Source organism: Trachypithecus francoisi, unplaced genomic scaffold (assembly GCF_009764315.1).
Source record: "Trachypithecus francoisi isolate TF-2019V2 unplaced genomic scaffold, Tfra_2.0 Lachesis_group16, whole genome shotgun sequence".
In the NCBI taxonomy this organism is placed as follows: Eukaryota; Metazoa; Chordata; class Mammalia; order Primates; family Cercopithecidae; genus Trachypithecus; species Trachypithecus francoisi.
In genome coordinates, this window is record NW_022681461.1 from 28,519,791 (window position 1) to 28,546,158 (window position 26,368).

Genomic DNA, 26,368 nt, shown 5'->3' on the forward strand with positions numbered 1-26,368 from the left:
AACTGTAATTGCTTAAATGGACTGTTCCTAACCAACTTTTCTTCCTATGAAGAATTTGTTAGTATCAAATTACTACTGATGTTAGTGACATCAGTAGCACCTGATGTCATTCTGGAAGACCCATCGCTCATCTATCTCACTGGGCTAGAAGCATAGGCATAATTCTATCATAGATGCAGGTGCCGCCAGGGCCACACTGGCTTCTGGAGAGCTGCAGAATCCTGACAGTGCAGAAACTGAACACAGCTCTCACTCATGGCCCTATCTTCCCTCTACTGATACTCTTCTCCCTGTTTCTTCATTTGCTTACCATCATTTTTTTCCATTATGTTCCATGTATACTGTAGGCAGCTTTAAATCTTTCCCAGAACAGAGGAGGGTATGAATAAAAAGGCATGGCGAAGGTGCTGGGGGTCCATCAGGCACGCTGCTGGACATCCTCAGGAACAGAGGCACTGCCTGCATCACAAAATTGCTGGAACCAGATGACGACCTAGCTCCTGCCAAAAGCCTCCTCCCTTCCCCACCTACGTTTGCAAAGCGTTCATTCCCGGATTTAAAGAACACAAGCAAACAGTATTATTGCATAGTTAACTAGTGCATTTTTCTCCTGTTCACAAAAGGTAGCTTTTTTTTTTTTTTTTTTTTGAGGCGGAGTCTCGCTCTGTCGCCCGAACTGGAGTGCAGTGGCCAGATCTCAGCTCACTGCAAGCTCCGCCTCCCGGGTTTACGCCATTCTCCTGCCTCAGCCTCCCGAGTAGCTGGGACTACAGGCGCCCGCCACCTCGCCCGGCTAGTTTTTGTATTTTTAGTAGAGATGGGGTTTCACCGTGTTAGCCAGGATGGTCTCGATCTCCTGACCTCGTGATCCGCCCGTCTCGGCCTCCCAAAGTGCTGGGATTACAGGCTTGAGCCACCGCACCCGGCCAAAAGGTAGCTTTTATTTATGGAATGTGCAAATGTTAGTCAGTGCCCTGAGGAGTGTTCAGAAATTCAAGATACATTAAATGATTTATAAGTGACAGCACCCATACTGGAAGACATAAACAAGGACACCTTAGTATAACTCAGTTGCCAGTAAGCCAAATTTCTAACTCCACTAAAACATGAGCCTAACTCCTTTGTGTCAATTCATATCATAAAAGATCCTTAATGGAACCAAGACTCTTTTCTCCTTTTCCAAATTCATTGTTCTTTTTATTAATACAAGCCTAAATTCCTAACCTGTCTTGCTTAAATTCTAAATTTATTTTAGTACTTCAAGAATTTAAGTGGTGTTTAGGCATGGTGGCTCACGCCTGTAATCCTGGCACTTTGGGAGGCAGAGGTGGGAGGATTGCTAAAGGAGTTCAAGACCAGAACCAGCCTGGGGTCAGCAAAGCAAGACCCTGTCAAAAACAAAAAAAAAAAGGGAAAGAAAGAAAGGGAGAGAGATAGGAGGGAGGGAGGGAGGGAGGGAAGGAGGGAAGGAAGGAAGGAAGGAAGGAAGGAAGGAAGGAAGGAAGGAAGGAGAAAAGAAAGGAAAAGAAAAGAAGAAGAGGAGGAAGAAGAGGAGGAGTGGATGTGGGGGTGTAAATTGATGCAACTTTCCTAGGAAGCCATTTGGCAGTAAACATCAAGGGCCTTAAAAATGTTCCTATACTTTTACTCAGTAATTCTACTTCTGAGAACTTGCCTGCAGAAAAATACTGAAATGTTGATCAATGATATACAAAACTGGATTACATACAAAGAGGTGCATTTCATGTATTTAAAAAAAAAGGGCAAAAAACTGGAAATAATCCCAACAGCTAACAATAGGAGAATTGTTCACTTATGAAGCAGTCATGGGATATATTGCTCTGTGGTTGTTAATGATGATGTGTGTACCACGCTTTAACTACCTCGCTGCATAGTCGTAACCACCTGAGAAACGTTAGTGATAGAAAGATAAACAGAAAAAATAGGAAATAGAACTACAAACACAGTACACCCTCAAGCATCATACACACAGACATCCACAAATACGTAATTGGAGAAAATACACCAAAATTATCTGAGGGATGGGATTATGGGTATAATTTTCTTTTTCATGTTTCCATTTTCCAATGTTCGACAAGGAGTAAGTACTCACTTCTATGATTAGGAACTGAAATAAAAGTTGTATTTAAAATAGAAAGTAGCATACAAATCTACCACAAAGAAAATTATGGATTGCAATGTATTCCTTTTTATTAAATTATAAAACTGTTGTCAATACATGTGCTTTTGGAAATAGTGTTTTCCTCAAGTATCTGCTTTTGTGCAGCACTTGGTTTTAAACAAACAAAAAATTTCGACACCAACTTCTTGGTCTTCAAGCTATTGAGCACTTATAGCCAAACTATCAAGTATAGCTATGATATATACAGTCTGAGTTTAGGGAAAATATTACAAAGACAAATGCCTTAAAAAGATGACACAGTGCAGGGAAAGCTACAGCTATTAAGATGGTATAAAAACTTAGTCAAAATGTTTTAGTCCATTATGGCTCTGCCTAAAGCTTCAAAGGAAGAAAATTTAAGACACTTCTCATCCAAGGCACTTTAGAGAGTTGCAATAAAGTACTTCTTTGAATTTAGTTTGAGTCCAACAGTATTTTTAATCCTTTTCCACATTCTGACTCACACTGAAACAGTCCTTGAAGGCAGCTATTAATGAGGAAAAATAGTTATTACTTCTTAATATACATATTAAAAGTATGCAAACAGAATGCAGATTTTGGTCCACTGAAAGCAAGTAACAGGATCTGATTGTGGTGTTCTGCTTAATTCTGAGCAAAAAGCCACAGACTCCTCTAACCCAGTCCCACAAACAGAGCCTTCAGTTCTGAATTTGCACTGGCTGTCCCCTGGGTTCTCTAGGAGGACACACAAGCTACAGTACCACCATGTCTCCACGGTGCATTCTAACTGGAGAAGAACCATCCCGGCGGCCTGGCAGGACCGGCTAGTCCGATGCCGTGGCAGGCGGGCCCAGGAGAATCCACGCTCAGACATCTATAATTCTGTGTCCCGGTATCGGGCGGACTGGCCATAGTAACCGCGCTTGGAGTGTTCCGACAGCTGCTGGCGGTACTCCTCTTCCTCAGCGTCACTGCCATAACTTCCTCTGGTATCCTGATATAGTCTGGAAGGAGCTTTCTGTGGCTCAGGGGGTCTGGAACTAACAAAGAAAGGGTGTTAAAGACATTTCGAGCACATCCATTCCTCCGGCTGCCCGGGGAGGCATGGCTCGGAGCATAGCGGCTGAGCATCCTGAGCAGATCACTTACCTCTGAGCCACATTCTACAGAGCAACCAGAGGCATCTTGGGTCCTGCTCCAGGTTCGTAATAAGTCAAATCCAATGCCCACTTGGGCGGTGAGTGAGGAAGCCAGCCAGGTGCTCCCTGACCTAAGAATCTCCCTGTTGGACAGGGGGAGCCCTCCTTACCCCTAAGCTCCCTGGCTGGTCTCACCCAGCAGCGAGAGTTCTCTGCCAGTTTCAGTCTGTCATAACCAAGAACTCTTTGTTGTCAGAGGCAACCTGGTTGACTGTGTTACCATTCAACTGGTAAAGAAGAAATCTGCTTCCAGTTTTCTATTGCTGGAAAACTAAAATGGCTACAAGAGGCCAGGTACAGTGGCTCACACCTGTAATCCCAGCATTTTGGGAAGCCAAGGCGGACAGAGGTCAGGAGTTCGAGACCAGCCTGGCCAACATGGTGAAAACCAGTCTCTATTAAAAATACCAAAATTAGCTGGGTGTGGTGGCACACACCTGTAATCCCAGCTACCTCGGAGGCTGAGGCACGAGAATCGCTTGAACCTGGGAGACAGAGGTTGCAGTGAGCCGAGATTGCACCAGTGCACTTCAGCCTGGGCGACAGTCACTCTGTCTCCAAAAAAAAAAAAAAAAAAAAAGAATGGCCACAAGAAAATGTGACTTTCGTTTTTTTTTTCTATTCTTGGAAGCAGGAAGCAATCCAGTATAAAACTTCAACAGGAAGACACTGTGAACATTCCTTCTGTTTGTGTGGCATTTACCGAGACTGCTCATTTGCTTGTCACGGTCCCTTTAGACCTCAGGGCAGCACAAGTGGTCTGACTTTGCCAGATGATGCAAAGGAATTAAGAAGCTTGGTTGAGAGGCAACAAACAGCGACAAAACAGGTCTAAGCCCTAGGAATTCTGCTCACGTGCTAACCATGGGCAATGTAACATAACCAGGCTCCAATGTGTCAAAAGTCCTGGCTTGAAACATCAATGATTACACTTTGTCAGAGTTTTAGCACACAAGCAAACTATGCTGAAGTTTTGACTCTGTAATCTTTACAATTAAATTTGATGGAATGAGTAAGGCAAACGGTCATCCTGTGGGGAAAAAAAATCCTCCTGTTACCCTGAAATTTGGGTAAAGGAAATTCTTTCTTCAAGTCCAAGTCCTTGAGAAGTCCCCGCCTTGGACTTGTACCTGCTGGGCAGTCCTTACCTCGTGTGCTGGGGCAGGCTGGGGTCTGGCTTGTGCGATTTGATTGGAACTGCGTAGATATCAGGATGCTTCTGGGCAATTTCGATCTGTGGTAATTAAAAAGGAAAAGAACAAGAGCAAAAGAATGAACCACTGGGCACTCTGCTTGCTGGTTTCCTGCTGGTCCCACTCTTTCCCCATATCCTACTTATTTTCTCATCCCATTTCAAGAAGAGGAAACACAGAAGCGGCTTCCTCATTTCCACGGTTATGTGCGGTACACATCAGACAGGAAAACTGTTTAAAAGGAATGGAACTTTGACACATGCTACAACCTGGATGAACCTTGAGGACATCATGCTAAGGAAAATAAACCAATCACAAAAAGACAAATAGTGTATGATTCTACTTAAGAGGAGGTTCCTACACTGTCCAAGTCACAGATAACAGAAAGTAGAGGGGTGGGTGCCAGGGACCGTGGGGAGAGGAGAATGGTGAGTTAGTATTTAATGGGTATGGAGTTTCACGTGGGGAGGATAAAAAAGTTTTGGGGATGGACGATGGTGATGGCTGAACAGCGACATGAAGGTACTTAATGCCGCTGAACTGAACATTTTAAAATGGTTGAAGCTGGGTGCAGTGACTCATGCCTATAATCCCAGCACTTTGGGAGGCTGAGGAGGGTGGATTGCTTGAGCCCAGGAGTTAGAGACCAGCCTAGCAACATGATAATACCTTGTCTCTTCAAAAAATATGAAAACTTAGCGGGGTGCAGTGGCATGTGCCTGTGGTCACAGCTATTCAGGAGGCTGAGGAGGGAGTATCTCCTGAGCCTAAGAGATCACACCGCTACACTCCAGCCTGGGTGACAGAGGGAGACCCTGTCTCAAACAAAACAAAACAAAACAAAACAAAACAAAACAAAAACAAAACAAAACAAATAAAACAAAAGAAAAAAGTGGTTGAAATGGTAAATTTTATGTTATGTATATTTTACCACAAGAAAAGAAAAATGCTCAGATGTACTGTTGTTGCTGTGCTAGACCTGAAAGAAAACTCCCACATCTACTGGGCAAATATACTCCACAGACCTTCAGTTAAATTCTTCTTTGATGTCTGAAAAGTTCTATGTGCACATGGTACACAAATTCAAACAGCTCAGAAAGTACAATCTATGGGCCTTTCTGTTTTAGCACCCTAAGTTTGCTTGGTTTCCATGGCAAATCTGGGAGCGAATGAAGACATGTTTAAAAGAAAAGAAAAAAAAATCACATTCTAATTCAAACGACTTCTGAGAGGCACTGATTCTCTCCTCACACTTCCTCCTTCCAGAACCCTATACAAAGTCCTGTGTGTAAAGAGCGGAATCTTCCTCCCTATACTGTCAAGTGTTCTTCATCGGAAGAACAAGGGGCGTGCTGGGAGCTAGCAACCTGAAGGGACACACACAGCCCGTGCCTTGGGTGCAGTGTGTGTGAACAACTCTGTCACATCTGCAGCAGTGGAAAAGGGGCTGTCCGCTGTTATACTGAAATCAAACTTATTTAAAACTCTTATTGATGATGTGTAGTTTAAAAACAATTACCCTTGCATTCTGTGCTTCTTGGAGTTCCTGCATTCTCTGTAATCTGGCCTTGTGATCCATCTTCTCAAATATTTTGACTTTGCCCAGGACTGATTTGGGAGCGTTATCTTGCTCCTCACTGCTCTCTCCCACCTCCTCACCCTCTTGAGGAGGGATGGGAGTGGAGGGCTTCAGTATAGACCGCCCAAAGGCAGGTTTTGCTGCAACAGGAGGAGGATAACCTTTGGTAGATGCCCCAGGAGTTTCATTACCAGCAACGGCAGAGGGGTTTGACTTATATTCATAGGATTTGGAGAAGTCATAGGATTCTTCTTTGTTCTGGGTTTTGGCCTGCAGAGAGCAATGACACGTTTTTACCTTGGGCTTTTAAGTTGATCTTCAAATCTGTATTAGTGATTTAACACACTCCATTTCCTGATCAGTTTCCAAAGGTGGTCCACAAATGCTATTCTGACAAGGAATGTAATACAGCAGGGTAAACGGCCACTGGCCAGGCTTCCTGAGCCCTACCTCCCTTCCTACACTAGATTATTAGGAATGCCAGGAAGCCAAAAAGGAGCAGGGAAAGTGCTGGGAGGGCTGTGATTGCCGGAGGTAAGATCAGACCTGGAATAATTTTGTTCTAGAAGAGGTTAGCATCTTGGAGAAGATCTCAGAACAATTCAGGCTTTGGGACTGCAAGAGTGGGCTTCTGAGGTCACTGTTGCACCGAGGGCACATGAGCCGGCCCAGGTGAGACCCATGTCCAGCTGAGGAATGAGACTGGGGTGGGGAGCGAGGAGAGCACTGCTTCACGCTAGCAGCCACTTCTCCTTCACACTTCATCTTGCCCAGCTTGCAAATTTTCGCTGATGTATTTTATGATGTCACTTATTATTATTACTTAGTACCTATCACATTTACTACTTCTGATGGCTCACACAATCAATTATGGCTTCTCATCTAAATTATTGAGTTAGGCCAGGCGCAGTGGCTCACACCTGTAATCCCAGCACTGCGGGAGGCCAAAGTGGGTGGATCACCTGAGGCCAGGAGTTCAAGAGCCTGGCCAACATGTTGAAACCCTGTCTCTACTAAAAATACAAAAATTAGCTGAATGTAGTGGTGCACGCATCTAAGTCCCAGCTACTTGGGAGGCTGAGGCAGGAGAATCACTTGAACCCAGGAGATAGACGTTGCAGTGAGCCAAGACTGCACCACTGCACTCCAGCCTGGGCAACAGAGGGAGACTCTGTCTCAAAAAAGAGTAATGATAAATAATAAATTATTGAGTTAAATAGATTTTATTTGGGTATAAGGAAAAACATAGAGTCACAGCTCTGATTCTGACTGGAGGTAAATAATCTTTTGATATAAGCCCTTGTGTCTTTCTGTTCTGGATAATGATTATTAAACAAATAAGCAGCTCTCTTAAAGAGAGGCACTGTAAGCAGTGGTAATAATTATTCTCTTTAGCAAATCACCAGTAAGAATTATCTGGTGCATCTAGGCCGGGTGCGGTGGCTCACGCCCGTAATTCTAGCACCTTGGGAGGCCGAGGCGGGCGAATCACGAGGTCAGGAGATAGAGACCATCCTGGCTAACACGGTGAAACCCCGTCTCTACTAAAAAAAAAAAATGCAAAAAATTAGCCGGGCGAGGTGGCTGGCGCCTGTAGTCCCAGCTACTCGGGAGGCTGAGGCAGGAGAATGGCATGAACCCGGGAGGCGGAGCTTGCAGTGAGCCGAGATCGGGCCACTGCACTCCAGCCTGGGCAACAAAGCGAGACTCGGTCTCAAAAAAAAAAAAAAAAAAAAAGAATTATCTGGAGCATCTAAATCAGACTGTGGACAGAAAACTTTAGCTGGACAGCAAAAGAAAAACAGATTCTGCGATATTCTAGGTATGCAGTATTTTTTCTTTACAATCTTTTAAAAACAAAAAAAATAACACTAACAGCCTTAAAATTATATGTTCTCCTAATATTGCCTTTCCTTCCTTTTTGCCCTTCCCTAATGTGGGGGTTCACCCAACAGGCCAAAAGACAGGCTCTAATAGAGAACACAGTGTGTCAGAACCATAATTAAACACCATCTCAGTCTGCATGCTCCTTCCTGGCTGTCCAGGAGGTTCCAGAGGCATCTGCTTCCTCTTCCTTCCCATCCTGGGCTTCCCAGCCACGTACCTTGGGCGGCTCTGGCTTGAATGCTGGGGGCGGGCTATTGTCCCTAAGTTGATCGCTGCTAGCAGCCCTCCTCATCTGAGCTCGTGGCTCTGGGCTGGGTTTCCTTATGCTCTACAAGACATAAAGGTTCACTCACAACAAGAACATCCAAGCAGAGAGAATAGAGCACTCGACTGCTTTGGAGGAGTTCTGCAAACTTGAGTAAGTTCAGAAGTTGAGGTCCTGAGCCGGTGCTTCTTTACTGAACAGGCAGACACCATCACCAAATGCTTCAGACACATTTTAAAAAACTGGCTGCATCCAATGTAGAGTCTCTTCCTTTAAAGCACAGTTTTTAAAGAACTCTCCAAAAGTCTAAAATCTCTTGTGTCACTAATATCTATGTCTATAGGCATTTGGGAGTTAATTTATTCTTTACAACTTGTCTAGCATACACTAATTTGTTGCTGTGGTAATGGTGTATTTTTCTCCCCCTTCGGTTTGTTGTTTTGGGTTTTTTGTGGTTTTTTTTTTTATGGTAGTTCTATTTCATAAAGAAAAAAATCATTTACTGGAATGAGCTAAAATGCTAGAGAAAAATCCACAGCAATAATTATCCAAATATATGAACAATCCATCTACAAAGATCATTATTCCAGCATTCTCTGAGGTGCAACTAATAATTGCTACCTTGGCTGTGACTTTACAGTGTCTGTCAATGTGATTTCAAGGATCCCATAAGCTATCTAATCACAGTGGATGCACAGTACATGTGATCAGATGAAGGTTTGATCATTAACTCAAATAAAAAACTGAAATACAAGAGAGAAGGAAACTGATGGGGAAACACTCAAGAGCTTTGGCAAGATTAGAAAGGTTAAAAGCAGGATGGGGAAGAAAAGCAAGGACATCTAAGAGTACAGAGAGAAACCTAATCAAAGGTTACAAGTACATACAACAATACTGCATGGGAAGGAATGTTCCACTAGTAATTTGGACAGCCGGCACATAAAGCCATTCTGTTTATCCATCGCACCTGAGGGCATGGGTGTGAGGAGTACTGACCCCTCAAGCTCTTCTGAAGTCCACCTGCCTGTCCCACTTTCCCACGGACTGCAACCATGCCAGCATGGACTCAGAGCAAGAGACTCCCTGGAAGTCATCTGCTCCAACCCTTTGGAATGCCTTCCACAGCACCCTGAACACACAGCTGTCCATGAGAGTGCAAGGAAAACACCAGGCTCTCCTGCTCCTGCCCGTGGCCTGCCTCGCCTCACCTCCTCGTGCTGCACCGGCTCCGAGGAGCGGGTGATGGACGACACCAGCGGCTCCTCGGCTGGCTCATCCAGCTCATTGTCAGTGTAGGCGCCTCCTTCGCCGTCCGTGTCTTCAAAGTCACTGATGAGGCGGCTGTCGCAACTCAGATAGTCCGCGCCCATGGCGGTTAAGTAGGACATGCGGTCTTCAGGGTCATCATCCATCCCTTCCATCTAGAGGAATTTGTGTCGGAGGGTCAGTGGGGTCTGACGTGGCTCCTGGGAGTGGGGACTCAAGAAAATTCCCAAGGACATAGCCAAGCGACTGAAACCTTGATGTGCTCGCCAGGGAAGGCATCTTTTATTTTTCTCCCTGAAATCACTTGGCTTTGGTACAATGTTGATATTATAGACATTTTTGTGCAGGAACTCAAATTAGGGGCCCTACGGCCTATCTGTGCTACCATCCATCCCACATACCGCAGCTAAGCCACACTGCCTCAGACTGTCTTGCTTTTCTTCTGAATCCAGCTCCTCCACAGCCTGTTCTCCTGGTACCATTCTCCTAGTAATATCAACACATGCACACTGCCTTGTGCTACACTCACATCCATGACTCTACAAGATTCTCAGACCCTCAAAGGCAGAAGGTACGTCCTGTTCAACTTGTCCTCCCCAGGGAAGCTTGCATAGAGCCTTCCAAGCTGGAAGCACTCCAGAGATGCCAGATACTTTGACCAAACATCTAGTTCTCAAAGAGCAAGACTTAGTCAATTCTGCAACAAAATAAGTCACTGTAAAGTCTCACAAAACTACTCAGTTCAGCTGGTGTACAGGACACTAGCACCAAAAGCTTCTAGAATAAAAGGGGCCACAGAATCGCCCTCTTTCCTCCCTGAAGCGCAGCCATGTGTGAGCTGTCTCCACCAGGGAGAAGCGATCCAATTCTGGAGGCCTAGACAAATTCCCTAACGCTCTCAAATCACCCATTCAAACTCCCAGAACGATGGCACATTCTCAACCAACCTTTTTGTCTAAGTAATTCTGACTCCATTCGCTTTTCTTCTTTTTATTAATGTTTAGCCATATTCTCCAAGTTGCTTGACCTCACCTCTCATCTGCACTCTAAGTTTCCCACGTCCTTAGTAAGCTGTGGAGCTCAGCATGAGATCTTGTAAGCTCTGATTAGTGTACTTGGAATATAACACTAGTTACTACGTTAAAAGTAAAAGGGAAGTGAATGTAGGGCTGCACACGTCACATTCTGCTCTTCTTTTAAAAGTCCCTTCATTTTTATTAGTTGATCAGAGAATTTATGAAATTTCAAACTTGATTAGCACACACGTGAGCATCACTTCAAACGGACATGGCTTGACTACATTCACTGACCTCTTCAGGAAAGTTTCAGAACAGGGACTCTCACCTCATAGCAGCATATCCATGCCACATACCTTTCCTTCAGAGACCCAAACCGCTTCTCCTTGCTGATGCTGAATAGTGTCCTTTAAGCTGCCGAACCAGCTATCATTGGCTGAATTTAGGTTGATTGTAGCTATAGAAATATAAACAAAAAGGTCTGCATTAATTTCCAGAGCCATGTTTATTAAGGATGTTATTTGACATAACTTATACTCATTCCTGTGATATTTGAATTAAGACTTTGGTAGACGCAAGAAAATGCTGGCATATCTTTGAATATTAAACTCCTTTTAATGAATGCAGTTAAAACTATTAACCATGTAGCTGTCTGAGTTCACATTATAGGATGTGATAAAGCTAAAAACAGATTTTTAGAATGTTTATTTTCAGAAAAGCTAACTTTAAGAAATGTTTTTAAAAAGTGTGTTTTCGACTGGGTGTGGTGGCTCACGCCTATAATCTCAGCACTTGGGAGACTGAGGTGGGCAAATCGCCTGAGGTCGGGAGTTCAAGACCAGCCCCGCCACATGGTGAAACCCCATCTCTACAAAAATACAAAAATTAGCCGGGCGTGATGGCAGATGCCTATAATCCCAGCTACTAGGGAGGCTGAGGCAGGAGAATCCCTTGAACTCAGGAGGCGGAGGTTGCAGTGAGCCAATATCATGCCACTGCACTCCAGCCTGGGCGACAGGGCAAGAATCTGTCTCAAAAAAAAAAAAAAAAAAAACCAAGAACAAAAAATGTGTGTTTTCAGGAACAAAGATACATCTAAAACAAATACACACAAGCTGCCATGGCTCATGCCTGTAATCCCAGCACTTTGGGAGGCATAGGTGAGTGGATTACTTGAGGCCAGGAGTTTGAGATCAGCCTGACCAACCCAGTCTCTACTAAAAATACCAAAATTAGCTGGGTATGGTGACACACACCTGTGGTTCCAGCTACTCAGGAGACTGAGGCACAAGAACTGCTTAAACCCAGGAGGTGCAGGCTGCATTGAGCCGAGATCGCACCATTGCACTCCAGCCTGGGTGACAGAGCAAGATTCTAAAGATCATTTATATAGACAGGTATATTACAAATAAGAAAAATATACACTAATATACTGTTGGCTACCTCCAATAAAATACTAAAAGTAACACTTAAACATAAAGTTGTCCCTTGGTATCTGTAGAGGATTGGTTCCAGGACACCCCCAACTTGGATACCAAAATTCACAGATGCTCAAGTCCCTGATACAAAATGACATAGTATTTGCATACGACTTATGTACATCCTCTTATATATTTTAAATCATCTCTGGATTACTTGTAATTCCTAATACAATGTAAATGCTACACAAATCGTTGTTATACTATATTGTTTAGGGAATAATGACAAGAAAAAAAACCTGCACATGTTTAGATATAACCATCCATTTTATCTCTCAAATATTTCCTATATGTGGTTAGTTGAACTCGTGGATGTGGAAACTACAGATATGGAGAGCTGACTGTATATCATTTTGATAGACTTACACATTTTAGAATATACATATGGATTAAACAAACTCAACCAGTTTTTTCTACTCAGAACAAAGTATATCTTACATAATAGCACTTACTATGCATCAATCAGTTACTTTCCAAGTACCTTACCTGAATTAGGTCATTTCATGATTACACAAACTTTGCAAGGTAGGTATTGCTATGATGCCCATCTTATGGATGAGAAACCAAGACAGAGTAGTGAAATTAACTAGCCCAAGGCCGCACACCAAGCAAGTGTGAAGCCTGGATGCAAGCTCAGAAGATTGCTTTCAGAGCCTATGGCCTCAGTCACCACACTACATGGCCCATCTAAAACAGAAATTTCAGAAATTTACGGCGCAGAAATAAAATACCAACAAAGTACAACATATGCCATTTCTTCAGCAATATGTATTACGGACCTAATGGAGATAAACGAGATAAGCAAGTCGGGTAAATTGTACCCCTAAAATTATCAGACTGCAGGTAAATCAGGATTTCTTTTAAACTACATTGCCATGGCCTCTGTAATGTACTATCACTTCTAAAGACAAAAATAACCATTAAGCAAATTTTGTGAGCAAGGATGCTTCAGGTTTTCCTCCAAGTAACATAGCTTTCTTCTGTTTAAGAAATTCTAACAGTGACCTTGGAAAATCCTGAATGAGCTTACAATTTCCTTGGTTATTAATTATTTACAACATTGAAATAAACTGATCCATTGGACAACCCGAAGAAAATGAACTTTGGTTCCATGGACTTCTATATTCCTATTATGGTACTCTGCAAAGATTACTGTGTTCATCTCACAGTTAAAATATTACACTTAAAAACAGAAGTGAGATTTTGTACCCCAGAGACAAAATGAGTGATTTACACTAAATATATACAAAATGTTAAACAGTCTTTTAAAGCTTTATGTTGTAGCTGTCTAAGTATGGTCTGTATTCATCATAAAGAAAACCTAAAAGGGCCATTTGTGAGATGCAGGAAATATGTTCTTGCCCCTTGATAAAGAATATCACAAAACCTCTTATTGAATTCACATTAACAGTCAAGTTTATGAATAAAAATTGAGAGCTTCACAGCAGCTAACTTCCTAAGCTGCATGTAAAGGTAACATCCAACTCATGCACTTGACCCCTTTTTAACAGGCAGGTGCACAGACATGATGCTTCCTTCCCGTGACTCTGCTGAATTAAGTACCTTTGGTTTATTATTGGATTATTTCATTCTGCTTCTCAGATTCTTTGCCTTAGAGCAATACTAGTTAATTATCTGTTGCTCCCAGCCTCTGGGCTACGCCTATATCCCCTTGGATAGACTTAATCTATCTTTTGAGCTCAAGAAAGTGAAATACTAAAAGGATGCTCACTCAGCCACTGCCTTAGTTGGGAGTACTGAGGTTCTGAGGGCATGTGTGCCCAGCCCTGACATGTATGGTCAGTGCTACTTCTCCCTCCCCAGCCAACCAGGTTTGGAAGTACCAAGAACAACAGCAAAAGGTAGTATCTAAGACTAGAGGGTTTAGGAAAAGGGAGAAATGGGGAATGCCTGCTAATGGGTACGGGGTGTCTTTGGGGATGATAAAAATGTTCTAAGATTGATTGATTTATTGTGATGACAGCTGTACAACTCTGAACATACTAAAACCCACTGAACTGCATACTTTTTTTTTTTTTTTTGAGACAGGATCTCATTGTCACCCAGGTTGGAATGCTATAGTGCAATCTCGGCTCACTGCAACCTCCAGCTCCCGGACTCAAGTGATCCTCCCAGCTCAGCCTCCCGAGTAGCTGGGACTACATGTAACCACCACCACGCCTAGCTAATTTTTGTATTTTTAGTAGAGACAGGGTTTCATCATGTTGCCCAGGCTGGTCTCAAACTCCTGAGCTTAAGTGACCCGCCCACTTTGGCCTCCCAATGTGCTGGGATTACAGGTGTGAGCCACCGCGACCGGCCGAACTGTATACTTTCAATGGGTAAATTATATGGTATGTAAGTCAAATCTCAATAAAGTTTTTCATGTGCCTGGGTTAACAGTGGCACACTAGACACCCCTCTAAATGGGCAACCAACAGCAAAGGTATCCGGCTAGGGGGCCCAGCATCTTCCTTCTGTTTTCTGTGGTCAACCAGCTAGTCTATAATCCTTTGAGAAATCAGGAATTAAAATTCTACAATTTAGTATAAAAGGGTAGCCCCATTTGGGTCTCTAAATCCATAATTCAACTTAAATGATCTTCAAACCATGAACTGAATGCGTTGAAGACTCCAAGAAAACATGTAATTCAAAGATTGTTTTTTTTAAAAAAATTTTTGTGATACTCAAATGTATGTTATAGCAAATTTTTAAAAATTGGTAGTTGGGGAGGCAAGCCTAACGCTTAAACTTATTATGACAAGTCAACTTGCTTTTGGGCAAATCTCAGAATAAAGCTTCTCTTGTTTAACTGAGAAGTACTGTAAGACTGTAAGGAGAACCATTTTCATATTGCCATAAATAAATACTTGTGAGGAAGAGGGGCTTTCTTATTACTTTGCAAAAGGGAAAACAAAAGGACATTGAGCCTAAAGAGACTAATGCAACATAAAGCTTGACTTCAAATTACTGTGTTCATCAAAGCACTCTATTATTCTCAATTACTAACTCACAAAAATGCCGTACACTTAAAATAATTTTAAAAGCCTATAAAATAGGCCAGACACGGTGGCTCATGCTATAATCCCAGCACCTTAGGAGGTCAATGCAGGCAGATTGCTTGAGCCCAGGAGTTTGAGACCAGTTTGTGCAACATGGTGAAACCCCGTCGCCACAAAAAATACAAAAATTAGCCGGGCACGGTGGTGTGTGCCTGTAGTCCCAGCTACTCCGGAGGCTGAGGCGGGAAGATGCCTTCAGCCCGGGAAGCAGAGGTTGCAGTGAGCCGAGATCGTGTCATTGCACTCTAGCTTGGGCGACAGAGGGAGACTCTGTCTCAAAAACAAACAAACAAAAACTATAAAATACTAATTCTGCCTGAAGGTTCTACTGCTCAAATGTAAAGACTAGTGTTTCTGGCCATGGCACACAGCCTCAAGTCAAAACCTGGTCAAGCTAAGTGGGACGAGGGTGAGATGGGGAATAAAAGCGATTAGTGCAGTCATCCACAAAGCTGTAGGGAGTCAAACTTAGAAGTCTGGAAGAGTACTGTAAGAGACCACTTGTTAGAAAATTGGAGCTTGCTGGTCAAAGTTGCTCGACACCCTGCACCATCTATCCTGAAAACTGCACAATTCTACATAAGAGACTGGAAATTTCTGGTGAGATAAGATGACTTCACCGTTCTCTAGATGAAACTCGATGCTCACAGCGTGTGTTTCCATTCCAACCTCTGACTTGAGTTATTCTAAAACTTTCAACTTCCTGATAAGGTTAGGCAAGAAAAGGCTTGGTGTGCCAGGGCAGTTCTAACGTAAGTTACAAACATTTATGCCTTGCCCATGTGCTAGTCCTGATGCTGGCCTCAGACATACAATGCTGCGAAATGTTCAGGCTCTGCCTTCAAGGATCTTGTAATCCATCTATGGAGCTAACAGAGGTATTACTAACCACTTCTACACACATGGACCCCTCCAGATCCTCACTCAGACTCAGCCAGCTATGGTGGCCTGTGCTCCCAAGAGCAAATGATGCGGACTCAGGTTAGATCAAGGGAGAGCCCCACAGTCACTGGCTGCCTTCTTCTGCCCTGCTGTCCTCGTCTAGCCGCCTTCAGCCTAGTTCTTCCTCTACAATGCACTGTTTCCCTTCCCGATTTCCTATATCCTCACATGAACCCCAAATTTAAGTCTCTGAGGGAAGACCCTAGCCATTCAAAAGCAGGGGGGAAATAAAGTGTGAGTAGTTTTAACTTCATTTGTAATCACTTCAGCCTCAGTTTTTTAATCTGTTAAAAGGAAGGGCTACATTACGTGACCCCTTTTGGGATTAGAATATGTCTGTGCTGTAACATATGTACAATATTGGACAGTTATGGACACCATAGTTTAGTCCGGGCTCAGCCATACACCAGAATTGTGACTATGCAAAAGTGCTGGCCTTTCTTATGGCCTAATAAGACAGCACACATGGAAGGCTGTACCACTCTTCACTATATGACTAATATATTACTATATTATTGTATAGTAATAATAATACTAGTAAAAAGGACAGAAAAGATATTGATAAATATACCAAGAGTATGAGTACTTAAGACTACGTTCACAGAAATCTAGTTTAGGATGGACCACTTCCTCCTCTGCATTTGGTTAAACAGTGGTAAGTAGTGCATCTCTCTTTAACAAGAAAAACCACGTTACACTAAAACAAGCATCTAACGTGAACACAATCATTCACCCCCATCCTCTCCAGTATCAGAGATACGCTAAAAATGACATGGGTGGACGATGATGGGCAATGAACTCAATAAGCTATCCTCATCCTGAGGGTATCATACCCTTGCAGTCTCCTCATGTTGCCCCCACAAAATAATGCCCCGCATAACCACAAAACATATGTAACCCTTTAAAACTCTTAATAATCCCATATGCACAGAATTCATCATTTATATAGATAGTGAATATTTTGTTATTAAAATATGTCAAGTTCTTAGACCATTTTACTTTCATGAGTAATAGCAATGGGTCTTCGTTTCATGGACTTAAAAATCTATTAGGTAAATCTTTAAACATGTACAAAAGTACAGATAGCAGTTTAATGTACTCCCATGTACATATCAACCAATTCAATAACGAACAACTACCAAGTCTCGGCCAGTCTTGTCCTGTCTATAATCCCATCTACTCTCCTCACTCCAGAATTTCCCAACATTATATTAGATCAACCATAAATATTTTATTTAGTATGCATTCCTAAAAGAACTTTGTTTAAAAAAAAATCACAATATTATTATTACACCTAACAAAGAGGAGTAATAAATCTTTCAATCATCCAATATTCAGAGTGTCCAAGTTTCTAGTTTGGAGATTTTTTTTTTTTTTTTTAAGAGACAGGGTCTTGCTCAGTCACCCAGGCAGGAGTGCAGCGGTGCCATCGTAGTTCACTGCAGCCTTGAACTCCTGGCTCAAGTGATCCTCCCACCTCAGTCATAAGCATGTACCACCACGCTTGGCCCTTTTTAGTAGAGACGGGATCTCACCATGCTGCTCAGGCTGGTCTCCAACTCCTGGGCTCAAGCGATCCTCCTGCCTTGGCCTCCCAAAGTGGGAGGATTACAAGTGTTATCCACCATGCCAGACAGGGATATTTTTAAATAATGAAACCAAGTTCCTTTTTGCTTTGTGAGTTAATACATGTATTGATGGTGAGTACCGAACAATGACACAATCTCTACAGAGATGTAGGTGTTTGGCCTGGCTCAATCCCTAGCCTTATAGTTTCGCAGGAAAATCTGAACTTCATCAAAATGGCTAATTATTACCATATCATGGATCTTTAGGATCATTTTCAAATAGACAAAATCACAAAGTTCAATATACAAATGCCATTGGTCTAACATCCCGTTTTATAGGATTAACCATTTTTCAAGGAGTCATGAACACGATTTCAAATTCTCCATTCAGATTAATTGTCATTTCTTCTATTCTTCAATTCTCTATTTCTCATTTTTGAGCAAAGGGACAACATTTACATTTCACTTACCTGTAAAAAGGTGTGCACACGTTTTTTTAAGCTTGTTGGCTTGATCAAATAACTTTCGAGAACTTTTGTTGGACGCTGGATTTAACCTTTGTCTCATGGTTTTGACACCTTGTCTGGAGTCTGGGTTGAAAAAAATCACAATTGGGAACCACTGGGTGTAATTCAACAGGTCCACAGCTTTCGGAGTCACATCCAGTAGTGCATGCTTATCCTGTTACAAATGGGGAACAGTTACGTAAATGGGTATATAAAGTAATATAGCATCAAAGACTTTGTTTTAATAAGTAAAGGCTGTATGAGACATATCTTGTTTGTTTATTTATTTACTTATTTGAGATGAAGTCCCGCTCTGTTGCCCAGGCTGGAGTGCAGTGGTGCAATCTCAGCTCACTGTGACCTCCGACTCCCGGGTTCAAGCAATTCTCCTGTCTCAGCCTCCTGAGTAGCTGGGATTACAGGTGCCCACCACCACCATGGCCAGCTAATTTTTGTATTTTTAGTAGAGACAGGGTTTCACCATGTTGGTCAGGCTGGTCTCAAACTCCTGACTTCAGGTGATCGCCTGCCTCTGCCTCCCAAAGTGCTGGGATTACAGGCGTGAACCACCATACCCGGCCTATCTTGTAAATTTAAATCAAGAAGCAGAACACATTTCCTTCCACATAATGCCCACTTCAATATTATCAATGTGTTAGAACTTCTGATAAAATGAATTAACACATTATTTGGCATAATGCTGAGAACTCTGAAAAAAAAAAAAAAAAACAGTATGTTGCTGCCAGAAAACAGTGACTGGTTTCCACACGGTGGAATGGTTTGCATTTACATTACCTTTTTTTTTTTTTTGAGATGGAGTTTCGCTCTCGTCGCCCAGGCTGGAGTGCAATGGTGCCATCTCGGCTCACTGCAACCTCCACCTCCTGGGTTCAAGCGATTCTCCTGCCTCAGCCTCCTGAGTAGCTGGGACTACAGGCACCTGCCACCACGCCTGGCTAATTATAATTTTAGTAGAGACAGGGTTTCCCCATGTTGGCTAGGCTGGTCTCTAACTCCTGACCTTAGGTGATCTACTCGCCTCAGCCTCTCAAAGGGCTGGGATTACAGGTGTGAGCCACTGCACCTGGCCAATTTTTTATTATTAACATTTAATGATTAAGGTACAGATACTATTCTAAAAGTGGCTGCAGCAAACCATGATCTAATTATTTCTGAGAACATGGTCTGTGGATGAATTTTCTCACCTGTTCAATAATTTGCCTCACGGTATTTAACCGGACCACTCCAGTGGATTTCTCAGATCCTGCATCTTTTGGTTCCGTTTCTGCAAAAGCAAAAGCAGGGAGCTAAATAATTGTTTAGAAAACAGTGACAATCAAATACTCCCACCTAGCATCAGCAATGACGGCACACCTGACATTAGGTGCCTCCTAAAGAGATTCAGTGGGACCCACACAACCTGCTTAGCGGAAATCTAATCGTGAAGACACAGTTAGGCCACTCCAACAGGAAGCATTCTAGGAGACAACTGGCTTGGATTCTTCAAAATATCAGTGTAACAAAATTATTTAGGAAAAAAGAGGGGACTGGAAAGACATTAAAAATCACAAAAAGACATAAAAGTCAAATGTCATGAATGATCCTTGGTTGTATCCTGAATTTAAAAAAAAAAAAAAAAAGCTATGAAGCACATAACTAGGATGAAAATGTGGAAAATGGACTATATACGAAATTACACTGTATCAATGTTACCTTTCTTGGCTGTGATAACGGTACTGCAGTTATGTGGGAGAAAGTCCTTGTTCTTAGGAGATTCACACAAGTATTCTGGGATAAAGTGTTATAAATGATTCTGTAGAAATATTTGAAAGAGTTTGTGTGTGTGTGTCTATGGTGCAAGGAGTGGGTGAGAGAAAGTGCATAAAAAATGTTAGCAACTGGTGATTCCAGGTGAAGGGTACGTGGGTGTTCACGATTCTTACAACTCCTCTGTTAGAAATTTTTCAAAATAAAAATATGGGAGAGAAAAAAAAAACACTGACAGACTTACTAGCAGTTTGAAACCAGTCAGGTAACTCATTTGCCAATTTTTCCATTGCTATATCAGCTATGGGGCCGAATAAGACCACAGGTCTCTTGAAACCAGCTGAAACGACAAGAAAGGCCGTTAAAGCATACACACTTGCCTAGCTGTTAAGATAAGCAGTACAAGTATTATATGGGCTTTTGACAACATAACTAAATGAGAGAAACTGTGGTTTCTACCACCCCCAACTCAGCTTGGCTCTGTTCTGAAGAATATGCCTTCACTATCCTCACCATTTAAAACATTTTTTTCTTTTCATTCAACCACACACTAACCTAGATATATATTTTTTTAAGAGACAAGATCTCACTATACTGCCCAGACTAAACTCAAACTCCTAGGCTCAAGCGATCCTCCTACCTCAAGCTTCCTGAGTAGCTGGGACTACACTGCCTAGCTCCTCACCATTTTTAAACACAAACTTTGCCGCTGATAATATATGGAAACTTTTTTTATTTTTTGCAGAGATGAGGTCTCACTATATTGCCCAGGCTAGTCTTGAACTTCTGAGCTCCAGTGATCCTCCCACCTTGGCCTCCCAAAGTGCTAGGCGTAAGGTCCAGCCAATATATGGAAATTTTTGAACAGTGGTATTAAAACATTTAGGTTGCAGAAATAAGCCTGAATTTAGGAATCGGAACAGCTTTTTATAAATCATGCTCCTTGTTAGAGTTTGATTTCAACTCTATAAACTGCCTTTGGCATAACTGACATACATAAGTTAGAACTTGACCATACAGTCTGAAAATGAAGGTGAACAGTTAGAACCTGACCATACAGTCTGAAAATGAAGGTGAACAGTTAGAACTTGACCATACAGTCTGAAAATGAAGGTGAACAGGCTCAGAGCCCAGTCAGATCATTTCCAGGCCCCATGCTGCTTCCTCACCTTCTCGCAGCAAAACCCTCTCATAAGCCGGGAATTTGGTGCTGACAGACACAACGGCTGTAAGGTCTTCCCGACTCTTCCTCAGGTTCTTCTTCACCCCAGACCTCTGGCCACGCATTCTCCAGAAATCTGCCCTGTCCCCAGCATTGTCTCTCTGGGCATTCTGAACACTGGCCATTTGTTCAGCTCTGAGAAGAAACCATGGGAAGTAAATCTCTAAAGCCAGAAAACGCAGCAAACATACATTTCGTTAATCAAATCCAATTGGTTTTACTTCTGAGTTCAGAGAAAATTCCGCTTGACAATGAAGAAGTTTCAGAGGGTGGGAAATGTGGGGACCTTCACTTCCAAATGGGAGCAGAAAAAGGCCGAGTCTCTATGAGATCTACCAGAAATGGCTCAGCAATAAACATGTGAAATCTGGCTCATTCTGATACACTGGTACACAGTACACACACCTGGAACTCCTGCTCAAATACAGGCCTCTTTCCTAGGTTCTGCGCTGTCAGCCAAACACCAAGTGTTCACTGGGGTGTATAAGCCTCTCCAAGGATGGAGACGGGATAGCAGACAAGGGTACCTTGTCTCCTAGAGGTGTGCTGGCATGCTATGGCCATTCGGTATCTCTCTTGTACATGGTACAAGGCAGTAGACGCTCTTTAGGAAGTTATTCAAACAGCCACATGCAACAACCAACCACATGATGCTAAATTTACTCACAACAAACCAGCTGGTGGCTATTTACAATTCACACCACTCTCCATAAACAAGAAATAGATGATGACACGTAATGAACTCATGTGGGGTTTCTTCTGCGGGGAGGGGGCCTGTAGTTTTCTTTTTCTTTTCTTTTTTTTTTTTTATTTGGGCCTGTAGTTTTCTGCAGGGGGAAGGATTAAAAGGGGTGTGTGAGAATGCAATCTCTGTTACCTGCTCTTGTTGGGGATTAAGCCTTTCTCCAACTCGTTCCCAATCCTCACAGCCAACCAGTGGCCCAGCTTGCCGTCATACAGTGTGTCTACCACTCGGAAGACCTCCCCCCTGGTGAAGGCCAGGCTCTGTGGAGTTTCCTTCTCACATTCAAAGTGGCTTCTTATAAAAAATGAATCCCCTCTGCCACAAGCCAGGATGTCTCTATACACTGAAAGACAAAAGCATTGTTTGCTGCATTCAGCTTAGTACAAGTTAAAAGTATTAGACACTCAACACAGCTTCTCCCATCTCTGATCTCCCCTTTACCTTCCTTCCATTCAGTGCACAAGTCCTATGGGAATCACAGCTCCAACAAGAACAAGGACAAATTACCAGCTTCACAGCTTGCTGCAATGGTTATTTTTATCTCAACTTGACCGGGCCATGAAATGACCAGGTATTTGGTCAGACTTTATTCTAGGTCTTTCTCTGAGGGTGTTTTTGAATGAGAGTCACGTATAAATGGGTAGACTGAGCAAAGAAGATCGCCCTCCCCAGTGCGGGTGGGCCTCATCCAATCAGTTGAGGGTCTGAAGAGAATGAAAATCAGACCCCTTCTCAATTAAGAGGAAACTACTCTTCCTGCCTGATGGCCTTCAAAAGGCGACATCAGCTCTTTTCCCTGCCTTTGTACTGGAACTACACCATTGGCTCTCCGGGTTCTCAGCCCTTCAGACTGAGACTAGAACTAAATCACTGGCTCTCCTGAGTCTCTACCTTGCCCATTTTCACTGCAGATCTTGGTACTTGCCAGTCTCCATAATTATGTGAACCAATTCTTTACAATAAATCTCTTTCTCTCCTATTGATTCCAGTATCTCCTATCGGTTCTGTTTCTCTGGAGAACTTGATTAACACAGTTGCCAATCAAACTCTGAAGCAGACAAGGAAGACACTCTCAACCCTCACTTCACAGATGGGAAAAAGGCCTGGAAAGGCGAAACAACTTGTCAGACTGGCCGGGGGTAACAGGGGCACCAGTCAGCAGCCACAGCCTTTGCACCTGTCATATGTAAACTCACTAATAACTCCAGCCAGAATGTAAGGCTGTTCAGGAAGGCAGTTTTATTCCAAATTGACACAACTAGTAAAATTATTTCAGTGCATGCATAGAAAACATTTTTATGGAAAAGTTAAATGGCACCCAGATTTTCTTCACACACCTAGGACCCAAGGATTAGGTGTTGAGATCCATCTCAATTTTTTATTACCCAGATTTGCCTATTCTGGTACCAAGACACCTCTCTCATCCTTCCCACTCCCCACCCCCAACCCCAACTAAACTAAATGACCAAACTTGCTCACCATCGGCTCGGCTCTGAGCTAAAATGGTCACCATTTCACCTTTAGGGATTTCTAACAGGTAGAGAACGGCATCTTCCCGCACTAGTCCTCTGAAATCCTGTGTGTTCACCTATTAGGAAGGAAAAACAGAAAGAGAAAAAAAAAAGAAAAAACAGAGAAGTTTATAGTAAGGTGCCACTGAGCCTTCTGTTTGTTTTCATCAGGGCCTGCCCAGAGCAAAGCCAACATGTAAATGAGTCCTTAATGTCACTATTCAAGCCCTCCCACCCAGCACCTTGCTATGGGCCTGAGCACTATACCTTCTGGCCTGCCCACACTGCCAACCGCACCTTAGAGAGAAGCCATTGAAGCAAGGATCTGTCACTAGATCAGATTAGAATTTCTTGTGGTTGTTTCTATCCATGTCCCTTCTGTGAGTCTCTCATAGAGGTGGCCAAGAAGGTAATACACAAGTATGAAACAGATAACTATAATGCAATAGGGAGTGTTGGGGTCTGTGGCAAATGAGTATGCTGGCCCAGCATTCACGCTAATTTTAAACTGGTTCAAATAAAAGTGTGCAAATAAAGACTCTGACCAATTCCACCCTTCTCCTATAGCTTCTATCACCTAAAAGTGTTTAACATATGTTTATAAAATTGAAAGGTATTTATCAAATTAAAGAGCATCAGCCTTATAGTTAGAAAGCAAGTAAAATTGAAATGCAGCACAAAGAACACATCAGCCTTATAGTTAGAAAGCAAGTAAAATTGAAATGCAGCACAAAGAACAAGACATTTTGAAATCATAGTGCTACATCTTTTTTTTTTTTTTTTTTTTGAGATGGAGTCTCCCTCTGTTGCCCAGGCTGGAGTGCAATGGCGCGATCTTTGGCTCACTGCAACTTCTGCTTTCTGGGTTCAAGCAATTCTTCTGCCTCAGTCTCTGCGAGTAGCTGGGACTACAGGTATGTGCCACCACACCCAGCTAATTTTTTTTTTGTATTTTTAGTAGAGACGAGGTTTCACCATGTTGGCCAGGCTGGTCTCGAACTCTTGACCTCAGGTGATCTGCCCACCTTGGCCTCCAAAGTGCTGACATTACATGCGTGAGCCACCATGCCCGGCCCATAGTTCTATTATCTTTAAACCTATTTTAAAACATAATTATAAATAAGTAAAACACGAAAATCATATTAAAATACCTGATGTTAATAATATTCTGTAGAAATCAAGATATAAAATTCCTATAAAATACTTTCTTCAGTCACTGACAATTACAGAATCCTTTTAATCACAAGAGTAATGCTTTATTAAAGAAGAAACTTATCCTTAGTTGGGTGGGCTTTAATTAAGGCCAAAATCTATGAGTAAGTGAAAGTTGGCATTAGACTAAAACTAATTTGGTGCTTTTAAAATAAAGTGATGTGCTAAAGCAATCGAGTTAATTTTTCCTTTGAAACAGTATTTAGTATTTAAGGTTCGTCTCTGTCCCCTAATTAGGGATCATCCCATTTTGGTATCCTTTCTTGTGCCATTTGTTTATCTACATCTGTATCTACATACAGCCATATGTATATTTTTACATGTACTATATATGCTTATATTTATTTACTTAAATAAGACAGGGCCACAAGGCTGGAGGAGGACCTTGGGAGTCCTTCAGTCCATCTCTGGCCACAAGAGACTGATCTTAGATCAGGCTCGATCACAGTCTTCGATAGCCAAAAACTATAATGGTCAAAATGAAAGCACACGTGGTAGCTACATTTGAAAAATCTACACGGTTAATAACCAAACTTAGAAGTCTTTTTTCTCTTTTCCATCCCATAAAAGTTTCTGAAAGAGAAATGACAACGCTATCAGATAAATAACAAGCAAAGAGCAGTTAAGCCAAGCAGGAATAAGCAAAAGCACATATATCTTCATTATTGATAAGGAACATACATATCCTGCTCATGCCTTCATTCCACACGTCAAGCTGTCACCTTTGCAAAACAAAGAGCCACACTTAAAAACCCCACAACAGAAGAAAGTGATTAGCATGTGTATAAGGCTCACTTTATATATTCAATTTGGCCCTGAAAAGGGGCACTGAAACAAATTAAAGTAGAAAAAGGCTAGGGCAGCACTTTTCTACTTGAAGGTTATATTGAACAGTCCTTTCCAATAAATATCCTCTTTGATTAGCTGTTTAGTAGTCTACAGGGTCTAGCCATGTCTGCTGTGAGCCTGAAGAGGATCCTGTATCAGCTAGTACTGTGCAGCAGCTTCTCCATCCTTGTAGGCAAACTCAAATCTTTTTCACCCCTTTCTAGAACTGAAAGTTTCTTTTGTAGTCAACAGAAAATTTATTCGCACCCAAGAAACGAGGACCACCTATTGCCTGACCTCCACATGGGATGACTGCAAAAGAAGCCAGTTCCCAGAGTTCCTTCCATGTTGCCAGGGTGATAACAAGAAACAAAATACCTTAAGTAAAAATGTTGATACCATGACTTTTTATCCATGGAAGCGACTCTCCCCAACTAACAGCAACTTACAGAGAGGTCTGACTGCCAAGCCTCTAGGTGAATTCACTACTTTTCTTCACGGAAATTTAGAAAATCTCCCAACCCCTCAATGTACAAAAATATTTTATCCTTGAACCTTAATGAGCAAAAGCTCCAAATTTCTAGCTATCATCCTATGACCTCACACTAGTTAGAAAAAAATGCCTTCTTTCTTCATTAGCATATATGCAAAGAGTAAACTGGTATGAGCTGGCACTCAGATGGGTTTTCATCAGTAACATCTGGCGAGTGATATTTCTTAGGATCATGCGGTACCATGAGGTTCGTGCAGGTACAGTCTTCTAGGATCCTGACCAGGGCCAAGGAGGGTCTAGAATTTCACCGGAAAGCTTTTGCAAAGCTCACGATCAAGGTTTGCCCTTCATCTGCTCCACAAATGAAATCCAAACTACTGCAATGGGGCCAAGAAGGAAGGGGGCTGCCTGCTTTTGTACTTTGCTGCCTGCTTCCTTGAGAATTCTAGAACTTTTTTCTCCCCTCTCCTTGGAGCCTAGAAGCCC

General features: G+C 42.4%; 1 protein-coding gene across 7 annotated transcripts in view; it reads right to left on the minus strand.

The window, feature by feature from the left end:
- Positions 1–2,189: 2,189 nt before the first annotated feature.
- Positions 2,190–26,368, minus strand: part of TJP2 (tight junction protein 2) — a 140,623-nt gene continuing 116,444 nt past the window's right edge. For 3 of the 7 annotated variants that reach the window (XM_033237145.1, XM_033237142.1, XM_033237144.1), the window contains 12 exons: positions 23,318–23,426; positions 21,971–22,181; positions 21,041–21,228; positions 20,116–20,211; positions 19,310–19,389; positions 18,069–18,279; positions 10,905–11,005; positions 9,475–9,687; positions 8,219–8,329; positions 6,055–6,384; positions 4,491–4,576; positions 2,190–3,183 (listed from right to left, as the gene is read on the minus strand). In XM_033237145.1, coding sequence (XP_033093036.1) covers positions 3,018–3,183; positions 4,491–4,576; positions 6,055–6,384; positions 8,219–8,329; positions 9,475–9,687; positions 10,905–11,005; positions 18,069–18,279; positions 19,310–19,389; positions 20,116–20,211; positions 21,041–21,228; positions 21,971–22,181; positions 23,318–23,426 — 1,902 coding nt within the window. In that variant the 3' untranslated portion in view covers positions 2,190–3,017. The remainder of the gene's footprint in view (positions 3,184–4,490; positions 4,577–6,054; positions 6,385–8,218; positions 8,330–9,474; positions 9,688–10,904; positions 11,006–18,068; positions 18,280–19,309; positions 19,390–20,115; positions 20,212–21,040; positions 21,229–21,970; positions 22,182–23,317; positions 23,427–26,368) is intronic. The other 4 variants (XM_033237143.1, XM_033237146.1, XM_033237147.1 and 1 more) reach the window with 2 other exon arrangements.